General features: G+C 47.2%; 3 protein-coding genes across 8 annotated transcripts in view; 2 read left to right on the top strand and 1 right to left on the bottom strand.

The window, feature by feature from the left end:
• Positions 1-15,607, top strand: part of rufy2 (RUN and FYVE domain containing 2) — a 27,188-nt gene extending 11,581 nt beyond the window's left edge. For 2 of the 4 annotated variants that reach the window (XM_084456011.1, XM_084456010.1), the window contains 13 exons: positions 178-242; positions 2,456-2,521; positions 2,611-2,680; positions 3,072-3,173; positions 3,654-3,770; positions 5,842-6,009; positions 7,645-7,742; positions 11,104-11,223; positions 11,658-11,787; positions 13,697-13,791; positions 14,012-14,060; positions 14,535-14,615; positions 14,740-15,607. In XM_084456011.1, the coding sequence (XP_084312137.1) occupies positions 178-242; positions 2,456-2,521; positions 2,611-2,680; positions 3,072-3,173; positions 3,654-3,770; positions 5,842-6,009; positions 7,645-7,742; positions 11,104-11,223; positions 11,658-11,787; positions 13,697-13,791; positions 14,012-14,060; positions 14,535-14,615; positions 14,740-14,883 (1,305 nt within the window). In that variant the 3' untranslated portion in view covers positions 14,884-15,607. Of the gene's footprint in view, positions 1-177; positions 243-2,455; positions 2,522-2,610; positions 2,681-3,071; positions 3,174-3,653; positions 3,771-5,841; positions 6,010-7,644; positions 7,743-10,438; positions 11,066-11,103; positions 11,224-11,657; positions 11,788-13,696; positions 13,792-14,011; positions 14,061-14,534; positions 14,616-14,739 lie in introns of those variants that run through there. The other 2 variants (XR_014630969.1, XM_084456012.1) reach the window with 2 other exon arrangements.
• A 2,024-nt stretch (positions 15,608-17,631) lies between these two features.
• On the bottom strand, positions 17,632-23,873 carry hnrnph3 (heterogeneous nuclear ribonucleoprotein H3 (2H9)). The gene is made up of 11 exons (XM_084452040.1): positions 23,851-23,873; positions 22,891-22,994; positions 21,905-22,060; positions 20,953-21,096; positions 20,146-20,284; positions 19,586-19,779; positions 19,172-19,264; positions 18,553-18,665; positions 18,320-18,455; positions 18,037-18,093; positions 17,632-17,885 (listed from the first exon to the last, which is right to left on the bottom strand). The coding sequence occupies exons 2-11, from the start codon at positions 22,973-22,975 to the stop codon at positions 17,815-17,817; spliced, it is 1,188 nt and encodes a 395-aa protein (XP_084308166.1). The 5' UTR covers positions 22,976-22,994; positions 23,851-23,873; the 3' UTR covers positions 17,632-17,814.
• A 335-nt stretch (positions 23,874-24,208) lies between these two features.
• Positions 24,209-27,500, top strand: part of LOC311318636 (phenazine biosynthesis-like domain-containing protein) — an 8,780-nt gene continuing 5,488 nt past the window's right edge. For all 3 annotated transcript variants that reach the window (XR_014630809.1, XR_014630810.1, XM_084450018.1), the window contains exons 1-2: positions 24,209-24,345; positions 24,931-25,030. Coding sequence is in view for 1 of the 3 variants with exons in the window: in XM_084450018.1 (XP_084306144.1) it covers positions 24,262-24,345; positions 24,931-25,030 (184 nt within the window). In the remaining 2 variants the exon portion in view is untranslated. The remainder of the gene's footprint in view (positions 24,346-24,930; positions 25,031-27,500) is intronic.

Raw genomic sequence — 27,500 nt, 5'->3', positions numbered from 1 at the left:
GGAGAGGACCTTAGAGAACATTTTTGAAAGCTCAGAGTGTTTTTTGATAGTTTGCTGAGCATCTATAGACCATCTATAAGGGCGGGGCTCCATCTATAAGGGCGGGGCACCATCTATAAGGGCGGGGCTCCATCTATAAGGGCGGGGCTTCATCTGCTCGTTGTGTGTTCATCTCAGGTGGGCGTCATCGACTTCTCCATGTACCTGAAGAACGACATCGATGACTACAGGAGTGAGGAGAGGTAGACCAGCAGCGCCAGCTCTCTAAACACCCCCCCCTCACCCCACCAATCAGCTCTCTAAACACCCCCCTCACCCCACCAATCAACTCTCTAAACACACCCCCTCACCCCACCAATCAGCTCTCTAAACACACCCCCTCACCCCACCAATCAGCTCTCTAAACACACCCCCTCACCCCACCAATCAGCTCTCTAAACACACCCCCCTCACCCCACCAATCAGCTCTCTAAACACACCCCCTCACCCCACCAATCAACTCTCTAAACACACCCCCCTCACCCCACCAATCAGCTCTCTAAACACACCCCCCTCACCCCACCAATCAACTCTCTAAACACACCCCCCTCACCCCACCAATCAGCTCTCTAAACACACCCCTCACCCCCACCAATCAACTCTCTAAACACACCCCCCTCACCCCACCAATCAACTCTCTAAACACACCCCTCACCCCCACCAATCAGCTCTCTAAACACCCCCCCCTCACCCCACCAATCACCCCTCACCCCCCTCACCCCACCAATCAGCTCTCTAAACACCCCCCTCACCCCACCAATCAGCTCTCTAAACACCCCCCCCTCACCCCCACCAATCAGCTCTCTAAACACACCCCCTCACCCCCACCAATCAGCTCTCTAAACACCCCCCTCACCCCACCAATCAGCTCTCTAAACACCCCCCTCACCCCACCAATCAACTCTCTAAACACCCCCCTCACCCCACCAATCAGCTCTCTAAACACACCCCCTCACCCCACCAATCAGCTCTCTAAACACACCCCCTCACCCCACCAATCAACTCTCTAAACACCCCCCTCACCCCACCAATCAGCTCTCTAAACACACCCCCCTCACCCCACCAATCAGCTCTCTAAACACACCCCCCTCACCCCACCAATCAGCTCTCTAAACACCCCCCCCACCCCACCAATCAGCTCTCTAAACACCCCCCTCACCCCACCAATCAGCTCTCTAAACACACCCCCCTCACCCCACCAATCAGCTCTCTAAACACACCCCCCTCACCCCACCAATCAGCTCTCTAAACACACCCCCCTCACCCCACCAATCAGCTCTCTAAACACACCCCCCTCACCCCACCAATCAGCTCTCTAAACACACCCCCCTCACCCCACCAATCAGCTCTCTAAACACACCCCCCTCACCCCACCAATCAGCTCTCTAAACACACCCCCCTCACCCCACCAATCAACTCTCTAAACACACCCCCCTCACCCCACCAATCAACTCTCTAAACACCCCCCTCACCCCACCAATCAGCTCTCTAAACACACCCCCTCACCCCACCAATCAACTCTCTAAACACCCCCCTCACCCCACCAATCAGCTCTCTAAACACCCCCCTCACCCCACCAATCAACTCTCTAAACACACCCCCCTCACCCCACCAATCAGCTCTCTAAACACCCCCCTCACCCCACCAATCAACTCTCTAAACACACCCCCACCAATCAACTCTCTAAACACCCCCCCCTCACCCCCACCAATCAGCTCTCTAAACACACCCCCCTCACCCCACCAATCAGCTCTCTAAACACACCCCCCTCACCCCACCAATCAGCTCTCTAAACACCCCCCCCACCCCACCAATCAGCTCTCTAAACACACACCTCACCCCCACCAATCAGCTCTCTAAACACACCCCCCTCACCCCACCAATCAGCTCTCTAAACACCCCCCTCACCCCACCAATCAACTCTCTAAACACACCCCCCTCACCCCCACCAATCAACTCTCTAAACACCCCCCCCTCACCCCCACCAATCAGCTCTCTAAACACACCCCCACCAATCAGCTCTCTAAACACACCCCCCTCACCCCACCAATCAGCTCTCTAAACACCCCCCCCTCACCCCACCAATCAGCTCTCTAAACACACCCCCCTCACCCCACCAATCAGCTCTCTAAACACACCCCCCTCACCCCACCAATCAGCTCTCTAAACACCCCCCCCTCACCCCACCAATCAGCTCTCTAACCCTAACTCTAACCCTAACCCTGACTGGACCCGTACTAACCCTAACCCTAACCCTACCCTAACCCCTCACCCTAACCCTCACCCTCACCCTCACCCTAACCCTCACACATGGCTAAGAAACCTTTCTATCCTATTCTAATATTATCTAATTTAATCAAATCTTTTCTATTCTATTCTAACCGTTGTTGATGACTTTCTCATTTGTCCTCGACAGAAACAGTCAAATAGCGGCCATTTTGGACCAAAAGAACTATGTGGAAGAATTAAACAGACAACTGAAGTGAGTCTTGAGACAAAGGGAGATGTGTTGGTGTGAGCTGGAACCTTTGACCTTTGGCACGGAACTAAAGATCCGTCTGTGTGTGTCAGTTCCACAGTGCACGGTTTACAAGGCAGGGTGGACTCGCTGGAGAAATCCAACTCTAAACTCATAGAGGAGGTAGGATAGCACGCACGTACTGTACCCACTGTACAAACCTACCTACCTACCCAAACACTCCATACACTGGGCTGAGGTAGTAGCTTTTGGCCTGCTGTGATTGGTCCGTGTCAGTGACCCGTAGACTGATGTGATTGGTCCGTGTCAGTGACCCGTAGACTGATGTGATTGGTCCGAGTCAGTGACCCGTAGACTGATGTGATTGGTCCGTGTCAGTGACCCGTAGACTGATGTGATTGGTCCGAGTCAGTGACCCGTAGACTGATGTGATTGGTCCGTGTCAGTGACCCGTAGACTGATGTGATTGGTCCGTGTCAGTGACCCGTAGACTGATATGATTGGTCCGTGTCAGTGACCCGCAGACTGATGTGATTGGTCCCTGTGGTTGCAGCTGGCGATCGCCAAGAACAACATCATCAAGCTGCAGGAGGAGAACCACCAGCTGAGGAGCGAGAACAGCCTCATCCTGATGAAGGCCCAGCAGCACCTGGAGGTACCGGAACCAGAACCAGCTCTGTGGCCTAGTGGTAGAGTGTCCGCCCAGAGACTGGGAGGTTGTGGGTTCGATCCCCGGCCGGGTGATACCAAAGACTATAAAAATGGGACCCACTGCCTCCCTGCTTGGCACTCAGCATCAAGGGTTGGACTTGGGGGGTTAAATCACCAAATGATTCCCGAGCGCGGCACTCAGGTGTGATAAATCAGTGGGACTTGAACTTTAACCTGCCTGGGTCTCACCCAGTAAACGCTGGAACCAGAACCAGACCCAATAGAGATGTTTTGCACACTGAAATGGCCTGAATTATATATTCATTTATATATATTCATTTATACAGTATACACACCTTCCACCACCATGTACATTAGTACACATATAGACAAAATACCACCAACATCACATTCACCCCACATAACCCTTACTTCAGCCAATCAGATTTGCTGTAACTGAAGTTCTGGTGCTGTGATTGGCCAGGTGACGCAGGGGGACGTGGACGTGGAGAGGGACACCTATAAGCAGTCTCGCCAGGGGCTGGACCAGATGTACAATGATGCCCGGAGACAGCTGAGAGAGGAGTGTCAGCTACGGCAGGTCTGTCTGTCTGTCTGTCTGTCTGTCTGTCTGTCTGTCTGTCTGTCTCTGTTTAGTAGTGGTTAGTTAGAATCAGAATTAGCGTCAGAACTAACTAGTAGTGGTTAGTTAGAGTCAGAACTAACTAGTAGTGGTTAGTTAGCAGAGAGTAAGGACTAACTAGTAGTGGTTAGTTAGCAGTGAGTCAGGACTAACTAGTAGTGGTTAGTTAGCAGAGAGTCAGAACTAACTAGTAGTGGTTAGTTAGCAGAGTCAGGACTAACTAGTAGTGGTTAGTTAGCAGAGTCAGAACTAACTAGTAGTGGTTAGTTAGCAGAGTCAGAACTAACTAGTAGTGGTTAGTTATCAGAGTCAGAACTAACTAGTAGTGGTTAGTTAGCAGAGTCAGGACTAACTAGTAGTGGTTAGTTAGCAGAGTCAGAACTAACTAGTAGTGGTTAGTTAGCAGAGAGTCAGGACTAACTAGTAGTGGTTAGTTAGCAGAGTCAGGACTAACTAGTAGTGGTTAGTTAGCAGAGTCAGAACTAACTAGTAGTGGTTAGTTAGAGTCAGAACTAACTAGTAGTGGTTAGTTAGCAGAGTCAGGACTAACTAGTAGTGGTTAGTTAGCAGAGTCAGAACTAACTAGTAGTGGTTAGTTAGCAGAGTCAGAACTAACTAGTAGTGGTTAGTTAGAGTCAGAACTAACTAGTAGTGGTTAGTTAGCAGAGAGTCAGAACTAAATAGTAGTGGTTAGTTAGCAGAGTCAGGACTAACTAGTAGTGGTTAGTTAGCAGAGTCAGGACTAACTAGTAGTGGTTAGTTAGCAGAGTCAGGACTAACTAGTAGTGGTTAGTTAGAGTCAGAACTAACTAGTAGTGGTTAGTTAGCAGAGAGTAAGGACTAACTAGTAGTGGTTAGTTAGAGTCAGAACTAACTAGTAGTGGTTAGTTAGCAGTGAGTCAGGACTAACTAGTAGTGGTTAGTTAGCAGAGAGTCAGAACTAACTAGTAGTGGTTAGTTAGCAGAGTCAGGACTAACTAGTAGTGGTTAGTTAGCAGAGTCAGAACTAACTAGTAGTGGTTAGTTAGCAGAGTCAGAACTAACTAGTAGTGGTTAGTTATCAGAGTCAGAACTAACTAGTAGTGGTTAGTTAGCAGAGTCAGGACTAACTAGTAGTGGTTAGTTAGCAGAGTCAGAACTAACTAGTAGTGGTTAGTTAGCAGAGAGTCAGGACTAACTAGTAGTGGTTAGTTAGCAGAGTCAGGACTAACTAGTAGTGGTTAGTTAGTCAGAACTAACTAGTAGTGGTTAGTTAGCAGAGTCAGGACTAACTAGTAGTGGTTAGTTAGCAGAGTCAGAACTAACTAGTAGTGGTTAGTTAGCAGAGTCAGAACTAACTAGTAGTGGTTAGTTAGAGTCAGAACTAACTAGTAGTGGTTAGTTAGCAGAGTCAGGACTAACTAGTAGTGGTTAGTTAGCAGAGTCAGAACTAACTAGTAGTGGTTAGTTAGCAGAGTCAGAACTAACTAGTAGTGGTTAGTTAGAGTCAGAACTAACTAGTAGTGGTTAGTTAGCAGAGAGTCAGAACTAAATAGTAGTGGTTAGTTAGCAGAGTCAGGACTAACTAGTAGTGGTTAGTTAGCAGAGTCAGGACTAACTAGTAGTGGTTAGTTAGAGTCAGAACTAACTAGTAGTGGTTAGTTAGCAGAGTCAGGACTAACTAGTAGTGGTTAGTTAGCAGAGTCAGAACTAACTAGTAGTGGTTAGTTAGCAGAGTCAGGACTAACTAGTAGTGGTTAGTTAGCAGAGTCAGAACTAACTAGTAGTGGTTAGTTAGCAGAGTCAGAACTAACTAGTAGTGGTTAGTTAGCAGAGTCAGAACTAACTAGTAGTGGTTAGTTAGCAGAGAGTCAGGACTAACTAGTAGTGGTTAGTTAGCAGAGTCAGGACTAACTAGTAGTGGTTAGTTAGAGTCAGGACTAACTAGTAGTGGTTAGTTAGCAGAGTCAGGACTAACTAGTAGTGGTTAGTTAGCAGAGAGTCAGGACTAACTAGTAGTGGTTAGTTAGCAGCGTTTCTCGTCCCCCAGGATGTGGAGAATGAGCTGGTGGTGCAGGTGAGCATGAAGCAGGAGATGGAGCTGGCCATGAAGCTGCTGGAGAAGGACATCCACGAGAAACAGGACACTCTGATTGGTCTACGGCACCAGCTGGACGAGGTCAAGGCCATCAACGTGGAGATGTACCAGAAGATGCAGGTAGAGGGTCCCGCCCTGAGCCCACCCCTCCCCGCCCTGAGCCCACCCCTCCCTGCCTCTGGTCAGCCCAGAAACACCTGACCCGCCCTGAGCCCACCCCTCCCTGAGCCCTCCCCGCCCTGAGCCCACCCCTCCCTGAGCCCACCCCTCCCTGAGCCCTCCCCGCCCTGAGCCCACCCCTCCCTGCCCTGAGCCCACCCCTCCCTGCCCTGAGCCCACCCCTCCCTGCCTCTGGCCAGACCAGAAACACCAGATCACATTGCCGAGGCTGGAGCTAGCATTACAGTCTCTTCTATATCCAAATGATAGTAGTCCAATGATGGTAGTCCAATGATAGTAGTTAGGATGGTCTTAGCTGGTTAGGATGGTCTGATCAAGTCTTAGCTGGTTAGGATGGTCTGATCAAGTCTTAGCTGGTTAGGATGGTCTGATCAAGTCTTAGCTGGTCAGTATGGTCTGATCAAGTCTTAGCTGGTTAGGATGGTCTGATCAAGTCTTAGCTGGTTAGGATGGTCTGATCAAGTCTTAGCTGGTTAGGATGGTCTGATCAAGTCTTAGCTGGTTAGGATGGTCTGATCAAGTCTTAGCTGGTTAGGATGGTCTGATCAAGTCTTAGCTGGTTAGGATGGTCTGATCAAGTCTTAGCTGGTCAGCATGGTATTAGCTGGTCAGACTGGTCTTAGCTGGTCTGATCCGCAGGTGCGCCTGGCTATTCTTACTGGTCCGTAACCCTAACCTTAACCCCTAACCTTAACCCCTAACCTTAACCCCTAACCATAATAGGCTCACTTATGATGCTAACTCACCGTAACATGATATGACCGGTCCTTCATGCTAGCCTTGGCGACAGACCTCATCCCACACAGACCTCATCCCACACAGACCTCATCCCACACAGACCTCATCCCACACAGACCTCATACCACACAGACCTCATACCACACAGACCTCATACCACACAGACCTCATCCCACACAGACCTCATACCACACAGACCTCATCCCACACAGACCTCATCCCACACATACCTCATACCACAATGAAACAGACCTCATCCCACACAGACCTCATCCCACACAGTCCTCATACCACACAGACCTCATCCCACACAGACCTCATCCCACACAGACCTCATCCCACACAGACCTCATACCACAATTAAACAGACCTCATCCCACACAGACCTCATCCCACACAGACCTCATCCCACAGTCCTCATACCACACAGACCTCATCCCACACAGTCCTCATACCACACAGACCTCATCCCACACAGACCTCATCCCACACAGACCTCATACCACAATGAAACAGACCTCATCCCACACAGACCTCATCCCACACAGTCCTCATACCACACATACCTCATCCCACACAGTCCTCATACCACACAGACCTCATCCCACACAGACCTCATCCCACACAGACCTCATCCCACACAGACCTCATCCCACACAGTCCTCATACCACACAGACCACATACCACACAGACCTCATCCCACACAGACCTCTATTCGGTCCGGTAATATCAGTGATGCGTGCTGACGTCAGACGTATCGTGCTGATGTCAGACATATTGTGATGATGTCAGATGTATCGTGATGATGTCAGACGTATCGTGTTGCTCTCTGACAGACGTCCGATGACGGCATGAAACAGAAGAACGACATGATCAGTCGCCTGGAGGAGAAGACCAATCAGATCACGGCAACCATGAAACAACTGGAGCAGAGGTAAGATGGCCACTCCTCCGTCTCTCTGTCTGGTCTGGAGAGACCGTCCTGGTCTCACATGCAGTCTCACTGCGCAGATCCGTCTGGCCTTCCCCCATCTCCAACTATTACAGTGTTGTGGGCCACGGCGTTAATACTGGCCTTGACTCTGTCAGTCAAAACTCCGTCAGTCAAAACTCCGTCAGTCAAAACTCCGTCAGTCAAAACTCCGTCAGTCAAAACTCCTTCAGTCAAAACTCCTTCAGTCAAAACTCCTTCAGTCAAAACTCCTTCAGTCAAAACTCCGTCAGTCAAAACTCCGTCAGTCAAAACTCCGTCAGTCAAAACTCCTTCAGTCAAAACTCCTTCAGTCAAAACTCCTTCAGTCAAAACTCCTTCAGTCAAAACTCCGTCAGTCAAAACTCCTTCAGTCAAAACTCCTTCAGTCAAAACTCCTTCAGTCAAAACTCCTTCAGTCAAAACTCCTTCAGTCAAAACTCCTTCAGTCAAAACTCCTTCAGTCAAAACTCTGTCAGTCAAAACTCCTTCAGTCAAAACTCGTCAGTCAAAACTCCATCAGTCAAAACTCCTTCAGTCAAAACTCCATCAGTCAAAACTCGTCAGTCAAAACTCCTTCAGTCAAAACTCCTTCAGTCAAAACTCTGTCAGTCAAAACTCCTTCAGTCAAAACTCCGTCAGTCAAAACTCTGTCAGTCAAAACTCCTTCAGTCAAAACTCCTTCAGTCAAAACTCCTTCAGTCAAAACTCCTTCAGTCAAAACTCCTTCAGTCAAAACTCCGTCAGTCAAAACTCCGTCAGTCAAAACTCCGTCAGTCAAAACTCCTTCAGTCAAAACTCCGTCAGTCAAAACTCCTTCAGTCAAAACTCCTTCAGTCAAAACTCCGTCAGTCAAAACTCCGTCAGTCAAAACTCCTTCAGTCAAAACTCCTTCAGTCAAAACTCCTTCAGTCAAAACTCCTTCAGTCAAAACTCCGTCAGTCAAAACTCCGTCAGTCAAAACTCCGTCAGTCAAAACTCCTTCAGTCAAAACTCCTTCAGTCAAAACTCCTTCAGTCAAAACTCCTTCAGTCAAAACTCCGTCAGTCAAAACTCCTTCAGTCAAAACTCCTTCAGTCAAAACTCCTTCAGTCAAAACTCCTTCAGTCAAAACTCCTTCAGTCAAAACTCCTTCAGTCAAAACTCCTTCAGTCAAAACTCTGTCAGTCAAAACTCCTTCAGTCAAAACTCCTTCAGTCAAAACTCTGTCAGTCAAAACTCCTTCAGTCAAAACTCGTCAGTCAAAACTCCATCAGTCAAAACTCCTTCAGTCAAAACTCCATCAGTCAAAACTCGTCAGTCAAAACTCCTTCAGTCAAAACTCCTTCAGTCAAAACTCTGTCAGTCAAAACTCCTTCAGTCAAAACTCCGTCAGTCAAAACTCTGTCAGTCAAAACTCCTTCAGTCAAAACTCCTTCAGTCAAAACTCCTTCAGTCAAAACTCCTTCAGTCAAAACTCCTTCAGTCAAAACTCCGTCAGTCAAAACTCCTTCAGTCAAAACTCCTTCAGTCAAAACTCCTTCAGTCAAAACTCCTTCAGTCAAAACTCCTTCAGTCAAAACTCCGTCAGTCAAAACTCCTTCAGTCAAAACTCCTTCAGTCAAAACTCCTTCAGTCAAAACTCCTTCAGTCAAAACTCCTTCAGTCAAAACTCCTTCAGTCAAAACTCCTTCAGTCAAAACTCCGTCAGTCAAAACTCCGTCAGTCAAAACTCCGTCAGTCAAAACTCCGTCAGTCAAAACTCCGTCAGTCAATCAGCTTAACAAAACTTTTGGAAAATCCGGTTGGATGTCGAAAACGTCTCCTCCGAGAAACTCCACTAGTGCACACTCTTGTTCCTGCTTAATTGTTGTAATTGAGTCTATTTCTGCAATAACTTCACTTGTGGCTGTTTATTCACTAACGTTAACGTTGCCGCTTGTTGCTTCGGGAGACTGTTTTTCCAGCGAACCGTATTTCATTTTCACGCATCAACTACGGGAACCAATCAGGGGCTGCGTTCTACTGGGAGAACAGCAGTCAGAACACAGTCCCCGATTGGCCCGGTCACAACTTGATCTGAGAATAATCGTTCTAAGTAGGGGGAAGTCCAGACTGAATGTGAGGAGATCAGGATGTTCTCTCCAGGCTGACCTGACTGGTCACATGGTCTAGTTTAAACCCAACCTCCTCACAGCTCCTGGGTGTGGTGTGGCTGGTGAACAGTCCGTTAATGCTGCATGTGAACCGCTGTGTTTCTGCATGTCACTGTGTTTGTTATGAGTGTCTCACCGTGTGGCCAAGCATTTTGGAGTGTTTTAATTGGCTGTAAGCTGGTTGGTTGATGCGATTGCACCCCTTAGCTTTGTCATGACCCAATCAACATAGACCACCCCTCCCTCTCTTCCTCCCATTGGTTGATTGCCATCTCGTTTGGGAGACTTTAGGAATGCGTTGCGTAACAGTTTCCTCGGGCGTTTTGGTGACATGAAGATCAGTGATATTGATCCTTCTTTCCCCTTTTGTGTTCCTCTTCCCTCATGGCATCCATCTTTTGCCCTCTGTTCATTCATTTGATTTAATCCATCTCTCTATCATTACACTCCTCTTTTCTTCTTCTTCTTCTGCTGCTACACACCCTGTTCTTCCTATCTCTGGTCTACCTCTCGTCATGTGACCAGTGATAAGGACTTGTTAAACCAGACGCGCACGCTAGCCATGTCGTTTGTAAAGTGTGCTAGCGCTGATACAGAGCACCAGTACAAGCTAGTCAAGGACATCTCCTTCTGAGCACACACGCACACACACACACACACACACACGCACACACGCACACACACACACAGTATGGTTTGCTCCCAGTGTGGACTGGTCTTTGATAAGTAGTTCCTTGGTTTTTGTATCTGTTGTAGGTTGAAGACTAACTTTGTCCACCTGAAGGTTTTGTGGTGCATCCCGTTCCTGTGCTACTGTAATAATGATGATAATCCACTGAGTCATATTCGTCAGAGTAAATATAGCCTTTAAAGCATAGAATAACAACTCTCGTTTATCACGTGGAACAATAAAGTTAGATGTTTTGAAATGCTGCTTGTGGTGTGACTCTGTGAGGGAACCCTTGGTTTTGTTAAAGAGCGTAGTGAAGCGAACACAGCAGGACCTCCTCATCGTGGAACCTACCCATAGAAACATCCTACTTCCTGGTCTTGGCCATTCTCCTCCCCTATTGGCTTGCCTGTAGGTGCTTGGCCCCTCCCCCTTTTTTTCGCTGCCAGTTTGTGCCATAGCCCCCCCCTCCCCCCCGGCCTGGAGCCTGAGTTTTACCCGGTTGGTTTAATTACGCCAGATTACAGGAGGCGGAGCGCGACCGCTGGACGGCCGAGGACGGAGCTCGTAAGTTCAAGCAGGAATTCTCAAACAAGGCGGACAGCCTGCAGAGACACATCGTCCAGAGAGAGAAGCAGCTGTGAGTAGACAGACCTGACCCTGACCCTCACCCTCACCCTAACACTCACACTAACCCTGACCCTAACCCTAACCCTAACACTCACACTCAAACACATACAGCCTACAGAGACGCATCGTCCAGAGAGAGAAGCAGCTGTGAGTAGACAGACCTGACCCTAACCCTAACCCTAACCCCTGACCCTCACCCTAACCCTAACCCTCACCCTCAAACACATACAGCTGTTATCACTGTGTGCCTTCTGGGATAAAAGTTCTTGATTATCTAACGTTCTTATTCTAACACTGTGACTCCAAACCACCCATTCTAATAGCTTCTGTTAGTTCTCATTCACAATCACCTCTGATGAAGGTTTGAGGTGTAGTTGTTGATGGTGCAGGTTTGAGGTGTAGTTGTTGACCATATCACTCCTAACACAGTCGCTGTTGTTGTAGGCAACAGCTGGAGACAGACCTGAAGATCGAGAAGGAATGGCGCCAGACATTACTAAACGATCTGGAGCGAGAGAGAGATGCGGTGGCCCAGCTCAGCGCCGAGGCCTTGCAGATCAACGGACTGAAGAAGGTGAGTGTGTGAGAGAGAGAGAGAGAGTGTGTGTGTGTCCAGGGCCCAGTCCCAATGTCCACCCTTGCAGACTCGCAGACTTAAGGGCGCGCTCCCGCGAAGTCCGCGAGGGCTTAGGGGTGTCCCAATGTCAACTCGGCAAGTGCGTGAGGGCTCTCCGGCAGCCATTTTGAGCCCTTTATGGCCCCTTCCCGTAAGTCTGCATTTCTGCAGACTTAGCCCAAGGGAATTACCCACAGTTCATAGCGTCGTGACGTGAAACACAGGGTTACCTTAAGAACAGCCAATAAACAAGCACGGACAGATCAACCAACCGTAACGTTCACGTTACAGAACAAAATATGTTTTCATGTTTTCAGCTGGACTTGCTTATCTGCACAAGTAGCCTTATAATTAATTTGGTTTGATTATTTTTAAGTATGGGTTATTAACCCCATGGGTTTGTATAATGTGATTTGCTTGAAAATATGTAGGCTATGGTTATAATTTACATCGATTTCTGTTGCTCTAAATCATATGATTGCCCAGTTAAAAGCAGTATGACATTAATTACCCATTTCGGTGCAGTGTTCTTTGAATTGAGATTTCCTACATGAATATGGAAAGAGTTGTGAGGTGCAGGAATGTGTATACATAATATATTATCATTCTTAAGTTAATACTTTTGGATTCATCACAAACAAGAATCACAGGCAGTAATGTAGGATCGATGCGATCCTACTAACAAATACTGGGTTGGGTTGATATTTGATCGCAGATGCGATCGCATATGACCACAAAATGAAATGATTTCAAGTTGAACAAATGTTTTGAGGGTAACACAGAGAGTTCTGATAATGTAAAGGGGATTTGACTCAGCCAAAATTAATTTACACGAAGGCCTACAAGAAAAACATGTACAATTTACAAATTGATTTAAAAAAAAGCCCCACGCCCACAATAGTAAGAAATATGTTTTCACGTCAACGTAATGTGATGTCACAAGTGCTGTCCCATTCCTTGTTATACCAATTCGAGCCCTTGCAGCCTCGCGCACTCGATCACTTCACCAGGTGACGTCAATAAGTCTGTGAGGGCTCAGGGCTTGAGGGTTTAGGGGGGACATTGGGATTGGGCCCAGGTGTGTGATATCCTGTTCTGTGTGTGATATCCTGTTCTGTGTGTCCAGGTGTGTGATATCCTGTTCTGTGTGTGTGATATCCTGTTCTGTGTGTGATATCCTGTTCTGTGTGTCCAGGTGTGTGATATCCTGTTCTGTGTGTGTGATATCCTGTTCTGTGTGTGTCCAGGTGTGTGATATCCTGTTCTGTGTGTGATATCCTGTTCTGTGTGTCCAGGTGTGTGATATCCTGTTCTGTGTGTGTGATATCCTGTTCTGTGTGTGTCCAGGTGTGTGATATCCTGTTCTGTGTGTGATATCCTGTTCTGTGTGTCCAGGTGTGTGATATCCTGTTCTGTGTGTGTGATATCCTGTTCTGTGTGTGTCCAGGTGTGTGATATCCTGTTCTGTGTGTGTCCAGGTGTGTGATATCCTGTTCTGTGTGTCCAGGTGTGTGATATCCTGTTCTGTGTGTCCAGGTGTGTGATATCCTGTTCTGTGTGTGTGTCCAGGTGTGTGATATCCTGTTCTGTGTGTGTGTCCAGGTGTGTGATATCCTGTTCTGTGTGTGATATCCTGTTCTGTGTGTCCAGGTGTGTGATATCCTGTTCTGTGTGTGTGATATCCTGTTCTGTGTGTGTCCAGGTGTGTGATATCCTGTTCTGTGTGTGTCCAGGTGTGTGATATCCTGTTCTGTGTGTCCAGGTGTGTGATATCCTGTTCTGTGTGTCCAGGTGTGTGATATCCTGTTCTGTGTGTGTGTCCAGGTGTGTGATATCCTGTTCTGTGTGTGTGTGTGTGGTTCTCTAGGAGTTCCACCGTCTGCAGGATGAGAACCAGCAGCTGAAGGGGATGTGTGAGGAGCAGGAGCAGGCCCTGGAGGAGCTGGGCTGCAAACTCAGCGAGTACTGAGGCTCATTATCACCTTTAACATCTACAGACTATTATCACCTTTAAGACAATTATCACCTTTAACATCTACAGACATGCATACATATGAGTACTGAGGCACCATTATCACCTCCACCCACACTTCACTGGGATAACACATACATACATACATACATACATACATACATATATATATACGGACAGTATGAATGAATGTCTTTATTCTCATGGCAGATCAAAGCTTAAAATTGAAGACATCAAGGAGGCGAATAAAGCACTTCAGGTGAGTATCTCCACACCGTCCGTATGGTTCAGACTGCTGGGTTTCACTCTCACTCAAGAGTCTTTTCACAATCGTGGGAAATCCCCCGACATGACACAAAGTGGATATGAAGCCAAAATGTTTAAGATACTGATAACCTGTCTATTAATGATCTAGATTACTAGTGGTCCAAACCATGGACAATGCAAGAAAGAGGGATGGGCTGCAGTTGAAACATGCTATCAGACACAGAGAGGATTTGAATTGCTATTTCAAAATTTTTAGCATTTTGCCATTTGGTGATTTTCCTTTGGCTCTGACTAGAATCTCTGGGGAGAAATCCTCTATGCAGGAAAAACCCAGAGAATGATGATGAAATCAGCAGGTGAAAACGGTCCATATTGATCTCTTGCAACTGCAAGTAGTGTCAGCAGCATCTAGTTGACACATGCAGGAGTATTTGTGTGGATCTTATGTAAAGAGTCTATGTTTCAGGGGGGACAGGTTTGGCTGAAGGACAAGGAAGCCACGCATTGTAAACTGTGTGAGAAGGAGTTCTCCATCTCCAGGCGGAAGGTAGGTAGGGGCGGGCGGTGGGGGGCGGGGCCACAGCGGCAGGGGGCGGGGCCACACCGGCAGCGTCATGTCTCACACAGACCGCCCCCTGCCTCGCCTCTGATGACGTGTCATCCGTCCGCAGCACCACTGCCGGAACTGCGGGGAGATTTTCTGCAACGCCTGCTCCGACAACGAGCTTCCTCTTCCTGCCTCGCCCAAGCCAGTCCGAGTCTGCGACACGTGCCACGCCCTCCTCCTGCAGCGCTGCTCATCCAACGCCACGTGAGACACGCCCCTTCCCCGGCCCGGCCACACCCACACAGCTTTAACTCCACCCACTTCCTCCCGACAGGAGCTAGTTGGACTTATCACAAAGGATTGTTTACATTCTACTTGGTGTCTCTGGCTTTTGGCGTCACCTCAAAAATGAAATGTAAAAGGACACTAAGGTTCTAGGAATTAGCCTGCTTCAACCTCCTATGCTAGTCTGTAGAACCCTGCCTGCTTCACCCTCCTACGCTAGCCTGTAGAACCCTGCTCCTACGCTAGCCTGTAGAACCCTGCTCCTACGCTAGTCTGTAGAACCCTGCTCCTACGCTAGTCTGTAGAACCCTGCAGCTCTGAGGGGTGCGTCTGCTGTAGTGTGAGGTAGTGACGTTGAGTCTGTTCCTCAGTGACTAGGGTCTGTTCCTCAGTGACTAGGGTTAGGGTCTTTGGGACAGGCAGCGTGTTCCAGGTCATCCTCATTGCTGTCAGGCTGCACAATTCAAAACTGATGATCTGCACCAAATGCTCACAATACAACTCCACCTGGAGCCCCCCGGCCATGTCTGTGGAGTGGTGGTGTGTGAGTTCTCTAGACTGGCTGGTTCTAGTGGTGGTGTGTGAGTTCTCTAGACTGGCTGGTTCTAGTGGTGGTGTGTGAGTTCTCTAGACTGGCTGGTTCTAGTGGTGGTGTGTGAGTTCTCTAGACTGTGGCTGGTTCTAGTGGTGGTGTGTGAGTTCTCTAGACTGGCTGGTTCTAGTGGTGTGTGAGTTCTCTAGACTGGCTGGTTCTAGTGGTGGTGTGTGAGTTCTCTAGACTGGCTGGTTCTAGTGGTGGTGTGTGAGTTCTCTAGACTGGCTGGTTCTAGTGGTGTGTGAGTTCTCTAGACTGGCTGGTTCTAGTGGTGGTGTGTGAGTTCTCTAGACTGGCTGGTTCTAGTGGTGGTGTGTGAGTTCTCTAGACTGGCTGGTTCTAGTGGTGGTGTGTGAGTTCTCTAGACTGTGGCTGGTTCTAGTGGTGGTGTGTGAGTTCTCTAGACTGGCTGGTTCTAGTGGTGTGTGAGTTCTCTAGACTGGCTGGTTCTAGTGGTGGTGTGTGAGTTCTCTAGACTGGCTGGTTCTAGTGGTGTGTGAGTTCTCTAGACTGGCTGGTTCTAGTGGTGGTGTGTGAGTTCTCTAGACTGGCTGGTTCTAGTGGTGGTGTGTGAGTTCTCTAGACTGGCTGGTTCTAGTGGTGTGTGAGTTCTCTAGACTGGCTGGTTCTAGTGGTGGTGTGTGAGTTCTCTAGACTGGCTGGTTCTAGTGGTGGTGTGTGAGTTCTCTAGACTGGCTGGTTCTAGTGGTGGTGTGTGAGTTCTCTAGACTGGCTGGTTCTAGTGGTGGTGTGTGAGTTCTCTAGACTGGCTGGTTCTAGTGGTGTGTGAGTTCTCTAGACTGGCTGGTTCTAGTGGTGGTGTGTGAGTTCTCTAGACTGGCTGGTTCTAGTGGTGGTGTGTGAGTTCTCTAGACTGGCTGGTTCTAGTGGTGGTGTGTGGTTCCTCTAGACTGGCTGGTTCTAGTGGTGGTGTGTGGTTCCTCTAGACTGGCTGGTTCTAGTGGTGGTGTGTGAGTTCTCTAGACTGGCTGGTTCTAGTGGTGGTGTGTGAGTTCTCTAGACTGGCTGGTTCTAGTGGTGGTGTGTGGTTCCTCTAGACTGTGGCTGGTTCTAGTGGTGGTGTGTGAGTTCTCTAGACTGGCTGGTTCTAGTGGTGGTGTGTGGTTCCTCTAGACTGTGGCTGGTTCTAGTGGTGGTGTGTGGTTCCTCTAGACTGTGGCCGGTTCTAACTGTTTTACCCACATGCCTCTAACAAGCCAAACTATGGGTCCCTTTGATGGGTTTGTCTCTGCATGGTACAGTATAGACACACGTATGTTAACATAATACATGTATGTTATCATAATACACATGTATGTTATCAAGAGCACTAATATGTCCTCTGCTGCTTTGAACCTTGAGACAGGAAGCCGTGTTGAGCGCTTGATTACTGACAGACTGGGAAGCAGAGCGATGTCTTGACCTCTTACTTTAGTTATGCTAACGTCACACAAACTACGTGGACGTTTGCCAATCTTGTATTCCTTCTTATGTGGACAAATATTAATTTCAGAGTATTTATATCTTTTTATGCACATTATTTGACCTGAATGTTCTTTAAAGTGTCGGTACTCAGAAGTGGCCGAGAATTTCATGTACAGCGCATGTTTAATTTGTATGTAACCACTTAAGTTAATTTTACATTCGCTGTATACTTTGTTTTGTATTCAATCAGAAAAACGATGTTTACAATTTATATTCAAAAACTGGAAGTAATGATTTTCGAGATGTGGTACATCTCATAATCAATGAGTATTGATATTATTTGCACAGTATTGACATACTGTATAGAGAATAGATTGAACAATAGTCTCTGTTCACTAAATGATGCCAGTTTTGCATAGTACTGATGAATTCTGTGCCAACTATGTATTTTGCCTTTCAATCTGTTTTGATTAAATACATAACTGACATTTAACCACAATTGACCAATGCATTGATTTCCACCTGTCTGAATCTTACCTGTCTGAATCTGTCTTACCTGTCTGACTCTTAGTCTTACATTAAAGTACTTACTTGAGGTAGGATGGCCAATTCTCCAGAACAACAACGGCAGCTTGACAACATTTGTACTCATGAGACAGCGAGAGAATTAAATATAAAATGTATTCAGTAAAATGTACAATCGCTGCTCCTTTTCCTATGCAACAGCGCAAATATATAGATTTGTTTTAATTCCACTCTTTAAGACTGGAAGATATTCTAACTAAGTACTTTCATGAACAAGTGAAAACATTCAAATACAAAACAAATCTTCAACAAATGTTTGGTTGGCCCCGGAGCGGCGCCCTCTTCAGAAGACCCCAGAGCGGCGCCTCTTCAGAAGACCCCTCGCAGTCCGCTGGCCCTCGCGCCCGCGCTGGCGGAGTTACCATAGAAACCACCGCGTCCTGACAGAGAGAGACGGGTTCAGAAACAGCGTGAGTTTCCCTGACCCTGACCCCTGACCCCACCTCAGACTGGCTAATCACACAACCTCAGACTGGCTGCTCGCTCACACACAGACACACACACACACACACACGTGGGTGAGACACTCACCCATATCTGAAGCTCCACTAGCGGTTGAGTTGAGGAACAGTTCTATATAGCGGTGTTCTGGAGAGAGAGAGAGAGAGAGAGAGAGAGAGAGAGAGGGAGGGACGTTACGGCCAGCAGGCAGATGAACAGTGAGACAGACAGACAGACAGACAGATAAACAGTGAGATGGGGAGGAGGAGGGTGAAGGGTAGGAGGAGGGGTAGGAGGAGGGGTAGGAGGAGGGGTAGGGGTAGGAGGAGGGTGACTACAGCAGGAGGAGGGGTAGGAGGAGGGTTGGACGTACGCATGTGGTTCTTGTCTTTAGACATGGCCGACACGGCGTCTTCATGAGAGCGGAACTCCACGTCTGCCTCCCCGGTCGACTTCCCGTTCGGCCCAACGTCAATGTGCACCCGCACAGGACTCAACGGAGAGAAGAACTACACACACACACACACACACACAGGAAGTACTGGGATGTCATGATCTAGTAGGAAGACATGGTGGATTGATGGTTGGGGTCTGAGGTTCACCTACGTTAGCGATGTCCCCCTCAGTGGCGCGGAACGGCAGACCCCTCATGTGGACAAAATGTCCGCTGTGAAACCCGGAACTGGCTTCTCCTGCGCCGTAGCCATGACCTCCCATACCTGCACACAACACACACACACATTCTCAAAAAGGCTCAAAGTAAAAGGCTGCTTCGTGACCCATAAACTCAGCAGTCAAGACGTTAGAGGAGCAGGAGGAGCTGAGCTTTGAGAGATTGTTGTCCCTCTACCAGAACTAGCATTCCATATCTTCCACATTCTTTGACTTTAGACAGAGGGCGGCAGGTAAATAATATGACCTCCACAAGGTCATGAGATTTCTATCTGCATGAGCACAATGCACTGGTGACACACTTCTGCCAAAACACACACAGAATCAGCGTGTCCTTCTCTACATTGTTTACATGACTAGGATTAAACGAAGGGCGAATGTGGAAGTTCTCTCAGAATGACCCCATAGTGCCCCCTGGTAGAAGGTGTGGTACTGCGGCTTTCCTGAACTGAGGTTTATTAGCTGCAGGCGTAGCTACGCGTGTAACTTCCTGTTTTGTGATGTAAAATGAGGTGTTGTGATTGGCCATGTAGACCCAGGAAGCAGAACTCACCTCTCCCTCGCTCACCTCTCACCCTCTCATCAAACATGCCGTTGCCAAAGCAGTAGTTACTGAAGCCGTTGTAGTTATCAAACCCTCCATAACCTGGAGAGGGAGAGAGAGAGAGAGAGAGAGAGAGAGAGAGAGGGAGAGGAAGGGTGAGAGAGAGAGAGAGAGAGAGAGGGGGAGAGAGGGAGGGAGGGAGGGAGAGAGAGAGATGATAGGAATGACTGAAAAAACACCGCTGGACTGGACTAAACCAAAGTAGGAATGACAGTAAAATCAATCAACCAATCAATCAAATCCTTTATACCAGATAGATTTTAATCTCAATGATGCCTCTTTTTCAAGAGCGATCTGGACTAAACCAAAGCGATCTGGACTAAACCAAAGCGATGTGGACTAAACCAAACCAACAGGGCCTACCTCCGCTGTACCCTCCTCCGCTGCGTATCTGGTCCAGCAGGCCGCCCCCCCGGCCGGGCCCGGGCCCAAAGAACCCCCCGCGGGTCATCATGGGTCTGTCGTAGGGGCTGGGTCTCTGGGCCACGCCCCCCCGGCGGGGAAGCTCGTAGTACGCCCGGATCTCATTCCGGCTGCTCTTAAAGATCTCTATGTATCTGGGGGGGGGACAGGGGGGCGCTTAGAGGAGCGCAGTGGGGCTCCCGAACATGATGGAGATGACATCAGACAGGACACACAGCATGACGCTGTTTAACAGAGGGCTTGGGCTTCGGCACGCAGGCCGTGGATAGTCTAGTATGAACATATCTACATTACTACTCAATCCCCTCCCCCCTCTGAACTATGACACACACACATGAATGACAGCTAGGTGTCCAGAATAAGAACATAACAGCAACCCTGCAGTCCAGGTGTAGTATTTAACTTATGAATGATCATAGCATGTTTAAGTGCAGAGGCAGGATGAATGAGCCAGCAGCCCCGCCCTCCCGACCCAGCCCCGTTCTCCCAGTCTGTCCCACCTGTGCCCTATCCTTTCCTTGTGTTTCCCCAGAGCCTGTTCTGCTATCTCCTTTGAGGCAAACTGCACGAAGGCTTCCCCTGTGCTCCTCCCCTGGTAGTCCATCGGCAATGTAATCCCATTTGGCACGATTCTCAACCCTTTAACCCAAGGACAGATAACCCCACAGGGGGGGGAGAGTTAACAGGCTGACACACAGACCCATCTGGACAATCCCACACACCCGAGGGCTCAGCTGCCCCCAGACCTGGTCTAGGCCCGGCGTACCCAGATCACACGCTAGAGCAGAGTCCTGGGGCAACTTCACCCTCGTCCACCCCCCATTCCCCCAATCCCCCTCTAAAGTATTACGTCAGGGTGATATCTCTGTCATGAACACTGCTAACTTACAGTACAATTGTTAAGCTACAGAACAATGCTGAGACATCATACAGTTACATTGAATAGAGTAACATCGGGACACGCAGACATTCAAAGCAGGATTGGCCCAAAACATGGTGTGACTTAGCTTTGAGTTACACTTCTGGACAGGAAACCATCCCAAAATAACCAGAAATATTCAATAACAATATGGGTTCAAATTACATCAAGTCTAACTTCCAGCAGCAGTAAATCACCACATGTTCTCAGGGCCAAAGATGAACTAGACCTCGCTAGCGTCTCCTAGCGTCTCCTCGTCATGTACTTACTTGTCTCATAATCCTACTACATCAATCAATAACCCTGTCATCTCAAGGCCTACAGTAGTTAAAGGTAAATCTGTAGCATCTGTCTGCAGGTGAGTGAGGGGGCGTGGAGCGGAATGTACCGGAGAAGAACTGGACGATCTCCTCCTTGCTGCAGCCGAAGGGCAGCCCGCGCAGACGCAGCATGCAGCCGCTGCAGCTGTCGTAGTCGGCCGGCCCGCTGCGCTTCAGCACCCAGTCCATCTCACTGCGGTTGGACTTGAACACTGCAGGACGCAGGGGGAGCAGGGGCCGAGGCAGGGGACGCACACGAGGACATGGACGAGGACAGGGGGGTGGAGAGAGATGAGGACAGGGGGATGGAGAGTGATGAAAAGACAGGGACAAAGAAAGGGGGATGGAGCGATGAAAAGACGGGGTGAGGGAGACGCAGGGAGAGCGAGAGGACAACTTGAGTGACGTCCAGCAGACGAGCCATTCATTATTCTCCGTCTATGGCTGTTTAACTGTGTTAGACTAGACCCATTCATTATTCCCCCTGTCTATGGCTGTTTAACTGTGTTAGACTAGACCCATTCATTATTCTCCCCGTCTACGGCTGTTTAACTGTGTTAGAGGGTTAGGGTAGGGTTAGTAGGGTTAGGGTAGGGTTAGTAGGGTTAGTAGGGTTAGGGTAGGGTTAGTAGGGTTAGGGTAGGGTTAGTAGGGTTAGTAGGGTTAGGGTAGGGTTAGTAGGGTTAGGGTAGGGTTAGTAGGGTTAGTAGGGTTAGGGTAGGGTTAGTAGGGTTAGTAGGGTTAGTAGGGTTAGGGTAGGGTTAGTAGGGTTAGGGTAGGGTTAGTAGGGTTAGTAGGGTTAGGGTAGGGTTAGTAGGGTTAGGGTAGGGTTAGTAGGGTTAGTAGGGTTAGGGTAGGGTTAGTAGGGTTAGGGTAGGGTTAGTAGGGTTAGGGTAGGGTTAGGGTAGGGTTAGGGTAGGGTTAGGGTAGGGTTAGGGTAGGGTTAGGGTAGGGTTAGGGTAGGGTTAGTAGGGTTAGTAGGGTTAGTAGCTCGTGGACAGCGGGTCAGGCGTCCTCTACCTTCTATGTAGCGGTGTCCCATGTATTTGCGGTCCTTGGCGATGGCACTCTTAAAGTCCTCTGCTGTCTTCAGCTCAACAAAGGCCTCCCCACTGGGCCGGCCTTCTTTAGAGAAGGTGAAACACACTCCATTCACCTTCCCCACGATGTCACAATCTGTCAGAGGGACACACGCTGTTCACACACGGCTCAATACTTCCACCCCCCCCCCCCATATGTAGGGGTGTGGCATTTAGGGGTGGTAAAAAAAATAATAAATAAGTATATAAAATAGAAAAATAGTTTGCGCTCTTTTCAACTAGTCCAAAAATATATTTTGATCACACTGGAAGGAGCTGGCACACTGACATGAGGCAAAGGGAATGTCCACACTGAGGTTAGGATGCTAAAATATATTCTGAATCTTTCAAAACATAGTGGTGTACTAAATAAGAGTGCTACCTAAAAGTGTATGTTTCTCAACCTGCACTGTGGGGGATGCACTTTTTTATGTCAGTGTGCAAGCTCTTTTCTTTTTTTTCTTAAAGTGTAGTACATGAGAGTGATGAGGATGTTGTGGTAGTGTAGTATATGAGTGATGAGGATGCTGTGGTAGTGTAGTATATGAGAGTGATGAGGATGCTGTGGTAGTGTAGTATATGAGAGTGATGAGGATGTTGTGGTAGTGTAGTATATGAGAGTGATGAGGATGCTGTGGTAGTGTAGTATATGAGAGTGATGAGGATGTTGTGGTAGTGTAGTATATGAGTGATGAGGATGCTGTGGTAGTGTAGTATATGAGAGTGATGAGGATGCTGTGGTAGTGTAGTATATGAGTGATGAGGATGTTGTGGTAGTGTAGTATATGAGAGTGATGAGGATGCTGTGGTAGTGTAGTATATGAGTGATGAGGGTAGTGTAGTACGTGAGAGTGATGAGGATGCTGTGTTTAAGTGTAGTACATGAGTGATGAGTGTGTTTAAGTGTGTACCCATCATTCTACTGACCAGAGAAGAAGCTGGCGACCTCCTCCTGGGTGCAGGACCAAGGAAGGCCCCGGATCCGCACCACATGGCCCTCGTCATTCATCATCCTCCCTTCCTCTGGCCAACTAGGACACGAGAAGGACAACTAGGACACGAGAAGGACAACTAGGACACGAGAAGGACAACTAGGACACAAGAAGGACAACTAGGACACGAGAAGGACAACTAGGACACGAGAAGGACAACTAGGACACGAGAAGGACAACTAGGACACGAGAAGGACAAAACCATGTAGAGAAAAGACGACCCCCCCCTAGCTAGCTGGATGAGGCCCAGCTGTGACTGTTTCATTAGGAATGTGTTTGACCACATTGTTTCTATGATGCGTTTACGCAGTTATCAGATTGGAGACAAGTCTCAGTCTCAGTCTCAGTCTCTGACAATAACATGTCTCAATAGCAGTGGGTTGGGCTCTTCTTTGGAGACATTAGCTAGCTAGCTACAGCAGGCTATCAGGCTATCAGGCTAGTTAGGCACCGGTAGCTCATGTTCTAGTTTGAGCTGTTTCTGCACGGCTCCGTTTAACCTCTAAACACTGTCCAGTTATCGGCTAGCTAACTAGCTCAGGCTAGCTGACTGCTGTTAGGCTGTGGTAAATATAAACAGATCTGGGACCTGTGCTAGCTGGGTATTATTTTGTGTTATTAGCCACAACGATTGTGCTTTCGTGACCATAGCTAGCTAGCTGCCTATCCGTGCTAGCAGGCTGGTGCTAATGGGCTAACCCAGCCAGCTAGCTACCAGCTGGCTACATGTAGCTACCAGCTAACTGGAGGACATCAACGGTCAAACGTGCCTGGGCAGGTTTACTACTCTGAAATGAACATGTTTATAGAACAAGTTGTATGTTGTATTTCTATATATTAGTAAATACAAAATAAATTAACTATATATCATGGGAATACAATAAAATGGTCTCACAATCTTTCTTTTTGGTCTCTTGTTCGTTCCTCAGGTGAAGACAAGCACTTTACATCGCGAGTTGCCAGGTTATCTCTAACCCCCTGCACGAGTGCTTAAAACCCCCCATATGAGTCTGTTATAGCATATATCTTCACATGACTGTCTTTATTTTAGGGTGTTGCCGGTTTAGATACATCTAATAGTTGAATAGGCTCCTTCGTCTCCTAATTGTCACTTTCTCAGGGGAGATGAAGGGGAAAGGAGGCGAGGCGAGGCGGTGATGGAACTATTGGAACGGTCCCCCATAGCCCCGCGTCACCAGGCCCTCTGGCCTCTCCTACTGAAGGCCATCATGGTCCAAAGTCCATTCACATGCGTTTTATTTTGGACATTTCTTACAAGTAACCAGAGTGATCTAAGTGATCAACTATGGAGATTCCTATATACACAGTTGATGCATTTACCAATCTACCTTTTAAAGGCAATCCTGCAGCCGTTTGTCCACTTTTACATGTGAGTATGTTTGATAGATATTAGGCTATACTTTTAAGTGTAGCCTATTCTTACTGCGTCTACTGTACTGGCTTAGGCTACTATAAGTATTAAAACAGATATAGCATACATAAACAACCAATTTTAGTCTTCATTCATGTGATTATCCTTTCATTTTACGTTATTGTACATGTCAATGACATTTTGTCAATGGCATTTTATTTCTATAGCACCATTCATACAAATCAATCAATTTACATAAAAAGAGATGGATAAAAACATGAATCATTTAAACACAATGTGAACAGATCTAAAAGAAAGGATACAATTAAAAATAATTTAAAAAAGAGAATAAAAAGTGCTGCAGCATTTTGAATCGGTTGGAGTTGACTGTATATGATTTGAATCAGTTGGAGTTGACTGTATATGATTTGAATCGGTTGGAGTTGATTGTGTATGATTTGAATCGGTTGGAGTTGACTGTATATGATTTGAATCAGCTAGAGTTGACTGTGTATGATCTGAATCGTTTGGAGTTGACTGGATGTGATCTGAATCAGCTGGAGTTGACTGTATAGAACACATCTTATCTTTTGATCCATACAGGAGCTGCAGGATGAACTGTACCAGAAGATAGCAGCTGAGATGAATCTGTCTGAGACGGCTTTTATTACGCTGCTCAACCCGACGGATGATTTCAGCTCAGGTAGGTCTGCACCTCCCAGGAATAAAACAGACTGCAGATGCAATTACGTCACTTCAGACCTCAGTCGGCCTTGATGTCTGAATATCTAGTGGATTTTTCTCTCTACTGCAAACGACTGGTTGGTTGTTGCTCTCAGGTAGGAGATAGAGGAGTAGAGATAGAGATAGAGATAGAGATAGAGGAGTAGAGATAGAGGAGTAGAGATAGAGGAGTAGTGATAGAGGAGTAGAGATAGAGAGATAGAGGAGTAGAGATAGAGATAGAGGAGTAGAGACAGAGGGGTAGAGATAGAGTAGAGATACAGATAGAGGAGTAGAGATAGAGAGATAGAGGAGTAGAGATAGAGTAGAGATAGAGAGATAGAGGAGTAGAGATAGAGAGATAGAGGAGTAGAGATAGAAGAGTAGAGATAGAGAGATAGAGGAGTAGAGATAGAGAGATAGAGGAGTAGAGATAGAGATAGAGTAGAGATAGAGAGATAGAGGAGTAGAGATAGAGAGATAGAGGAGTAGAGATAGAAGAGTAGAGATAGAGAGATAGAGGAGTAGAGATAGAGAGATAGAGGAGTAGAGATAGAGAGATAGAGGAGTAGAGATAGAGAGATAGAGGAGTAGAGATAGAGGAGTAGAGATAGAGAGATAGAGGAGTAGAGATAGAGAGATAGAGGAGTAGAGATAGAGAGATAGAGGAGTAGAGATAGAGGAGTAGAGATAGAGATAGAGGAGTAGAGATAGAGAGATAGAGGAGTAGAGATAGAGAGATAGAGGAGTAGAGATAGAGGAGTAGAGATAGGGATAGAGGAGTAGAGATAGAGAGATAGAGGAGTAGAGATAGAGGAGTAGAGATAGAGAGATAGAGGAGTAGAGATAGAGATAGAGGAGTAGAGATAGAGAGATAGAGTAGAGATAGAGGAGTAGAGATAGAGAGAGAGGAGTAGAGATAGAGATAGAGGAGTAGAGATAGAGGAGTAGAGATAGAGGAGTAGAGATAGAGGAGTAGAGATAGAGAGATAGAGGAGTAGAGATAGAGAGATAGAGGAGTAGAGATAGAGAGATAGAGGAGTAGAGATAGAGGAGTAGAGATAGAGGAGTAGAGATAGAGATAGAGGAGTAGAGATAGAGAGATAGAGGAGTAGAGATAGAGGAGTAGAGATAGAGATAGAGGAGTAGAGATAGAGAGATAGAGGAGTAGAGATAGAGAGATAGAGGAGTAGAGATAGAGATAGAGTAGAGATAGAGAGATAGAGGAGTAGAGATAGTGGAGTAGAGATAGAGATAGATGAGTAGAGATAGAGAGATAGAGGAGTAGAGATATAGGAGTAGAGATAGAGATAGAGGAGTAGAGATAGAGATAGAGGAGTAGAGATAGAGAGATAGAGTAGAGATAGAGGAGTAGAGATAGAGGAGTAGAGATAGAGAGATAGAGGAGTAGAGATAGAGAGATAGAGGAGTAGAGATAGAGAGATAGAGGAATAGAGATAGAGAGATAGAGGAGTAGAGATAGAGGAGTAGAGATAGAGAGATAGAGGAGTAGAGATAGAGAGATAGAGAGATAGAGGAGTAGAGATAGAGGAGTAGAGATAGAGATAGAGGAATAGAGATAGAGAGATAGAGGAGTAGAGATAGAGGAGTAGAGATAGAGAGATAGAGGAGTAGAGATAGAGGAGTAGAGATAGAGAGATAGAGGAATAGAGATAGAGAGATAGAGGAGTAGAGATAGAGGAGTAGAGATAGAGAGATAGAGGAGTAGAGATAGAGGAGTAGAGATAGAGAGATAGAGGAGTAGAGATAGAGAGATAGAGGAGTAGAGATAGAGGAGTAGAGATAGAGATAGAGGAGTAGAGATAGAGAGATAGAGGAGTAGAGATAGAGGAGTAGAGATAGAGATAGAGGAGTAGAGATAGAGAGATAGAGGAGTAGAGATAGAGAGATAGAGGAGTAGAGATAGAGGAGTAGAGATAGAGATAGAGGAGTAGAGATAGAGAGATAGAGGAGTAGAGATAGAGGAGTAGAGATAGAGAGATAGAGGAGTAGAGATAGAGATAGAGGAGTAGAGATAGAGAGATAGAGTAGAGATAGAGGAGTAGAGATAGAGAGAGAGGAGTAGAGATAGAGAGATAGAGGAGTAGAGATAGAGGAGTAGAGATAGAGAGATAGAGGAGTAGAGATAGAGGAGTAGAGATAGAGAGATAGAGGAGTAGAGATAGAGAGATAGAGGAGTAGAGATAGAGGAGTAGAGATAGAGGAGTAGTGATAGAGGAGTAGAGATAGAGAGATAGAGGAGTAGAGATAGAGGAGTAGTGATAGAGGAGTAGAGATAGAGATAGAGGAGTAGAGATAGAGAGATAGAGGAGTAGAGATAGAGAGATAGAGGAGTAGAGATAGAGATAGAGGAGTAGAGATAGAGATAGAGGAGTAGAGATAGAGATAGAGGAGTAGAGATAGAGATAGAGGAGTAGAGATAGAGGAGT

Source organism: Borostomias antarcticus (assembly GCF_949987555.1).
Source record: "Borostomias antarcticus genome assembly, chromosome: 2".
NCBI classification, from domain to species: domain Eukaryota; kingdom Metazoa; phylum Chordata; class Actinopteri; order Stomiiformes; family Stomiidae; genus Borostomias; species Borostomias antarcticus.
This window is presented reverse-complemented; position numbering and strand designations above follow the sequence as displayed.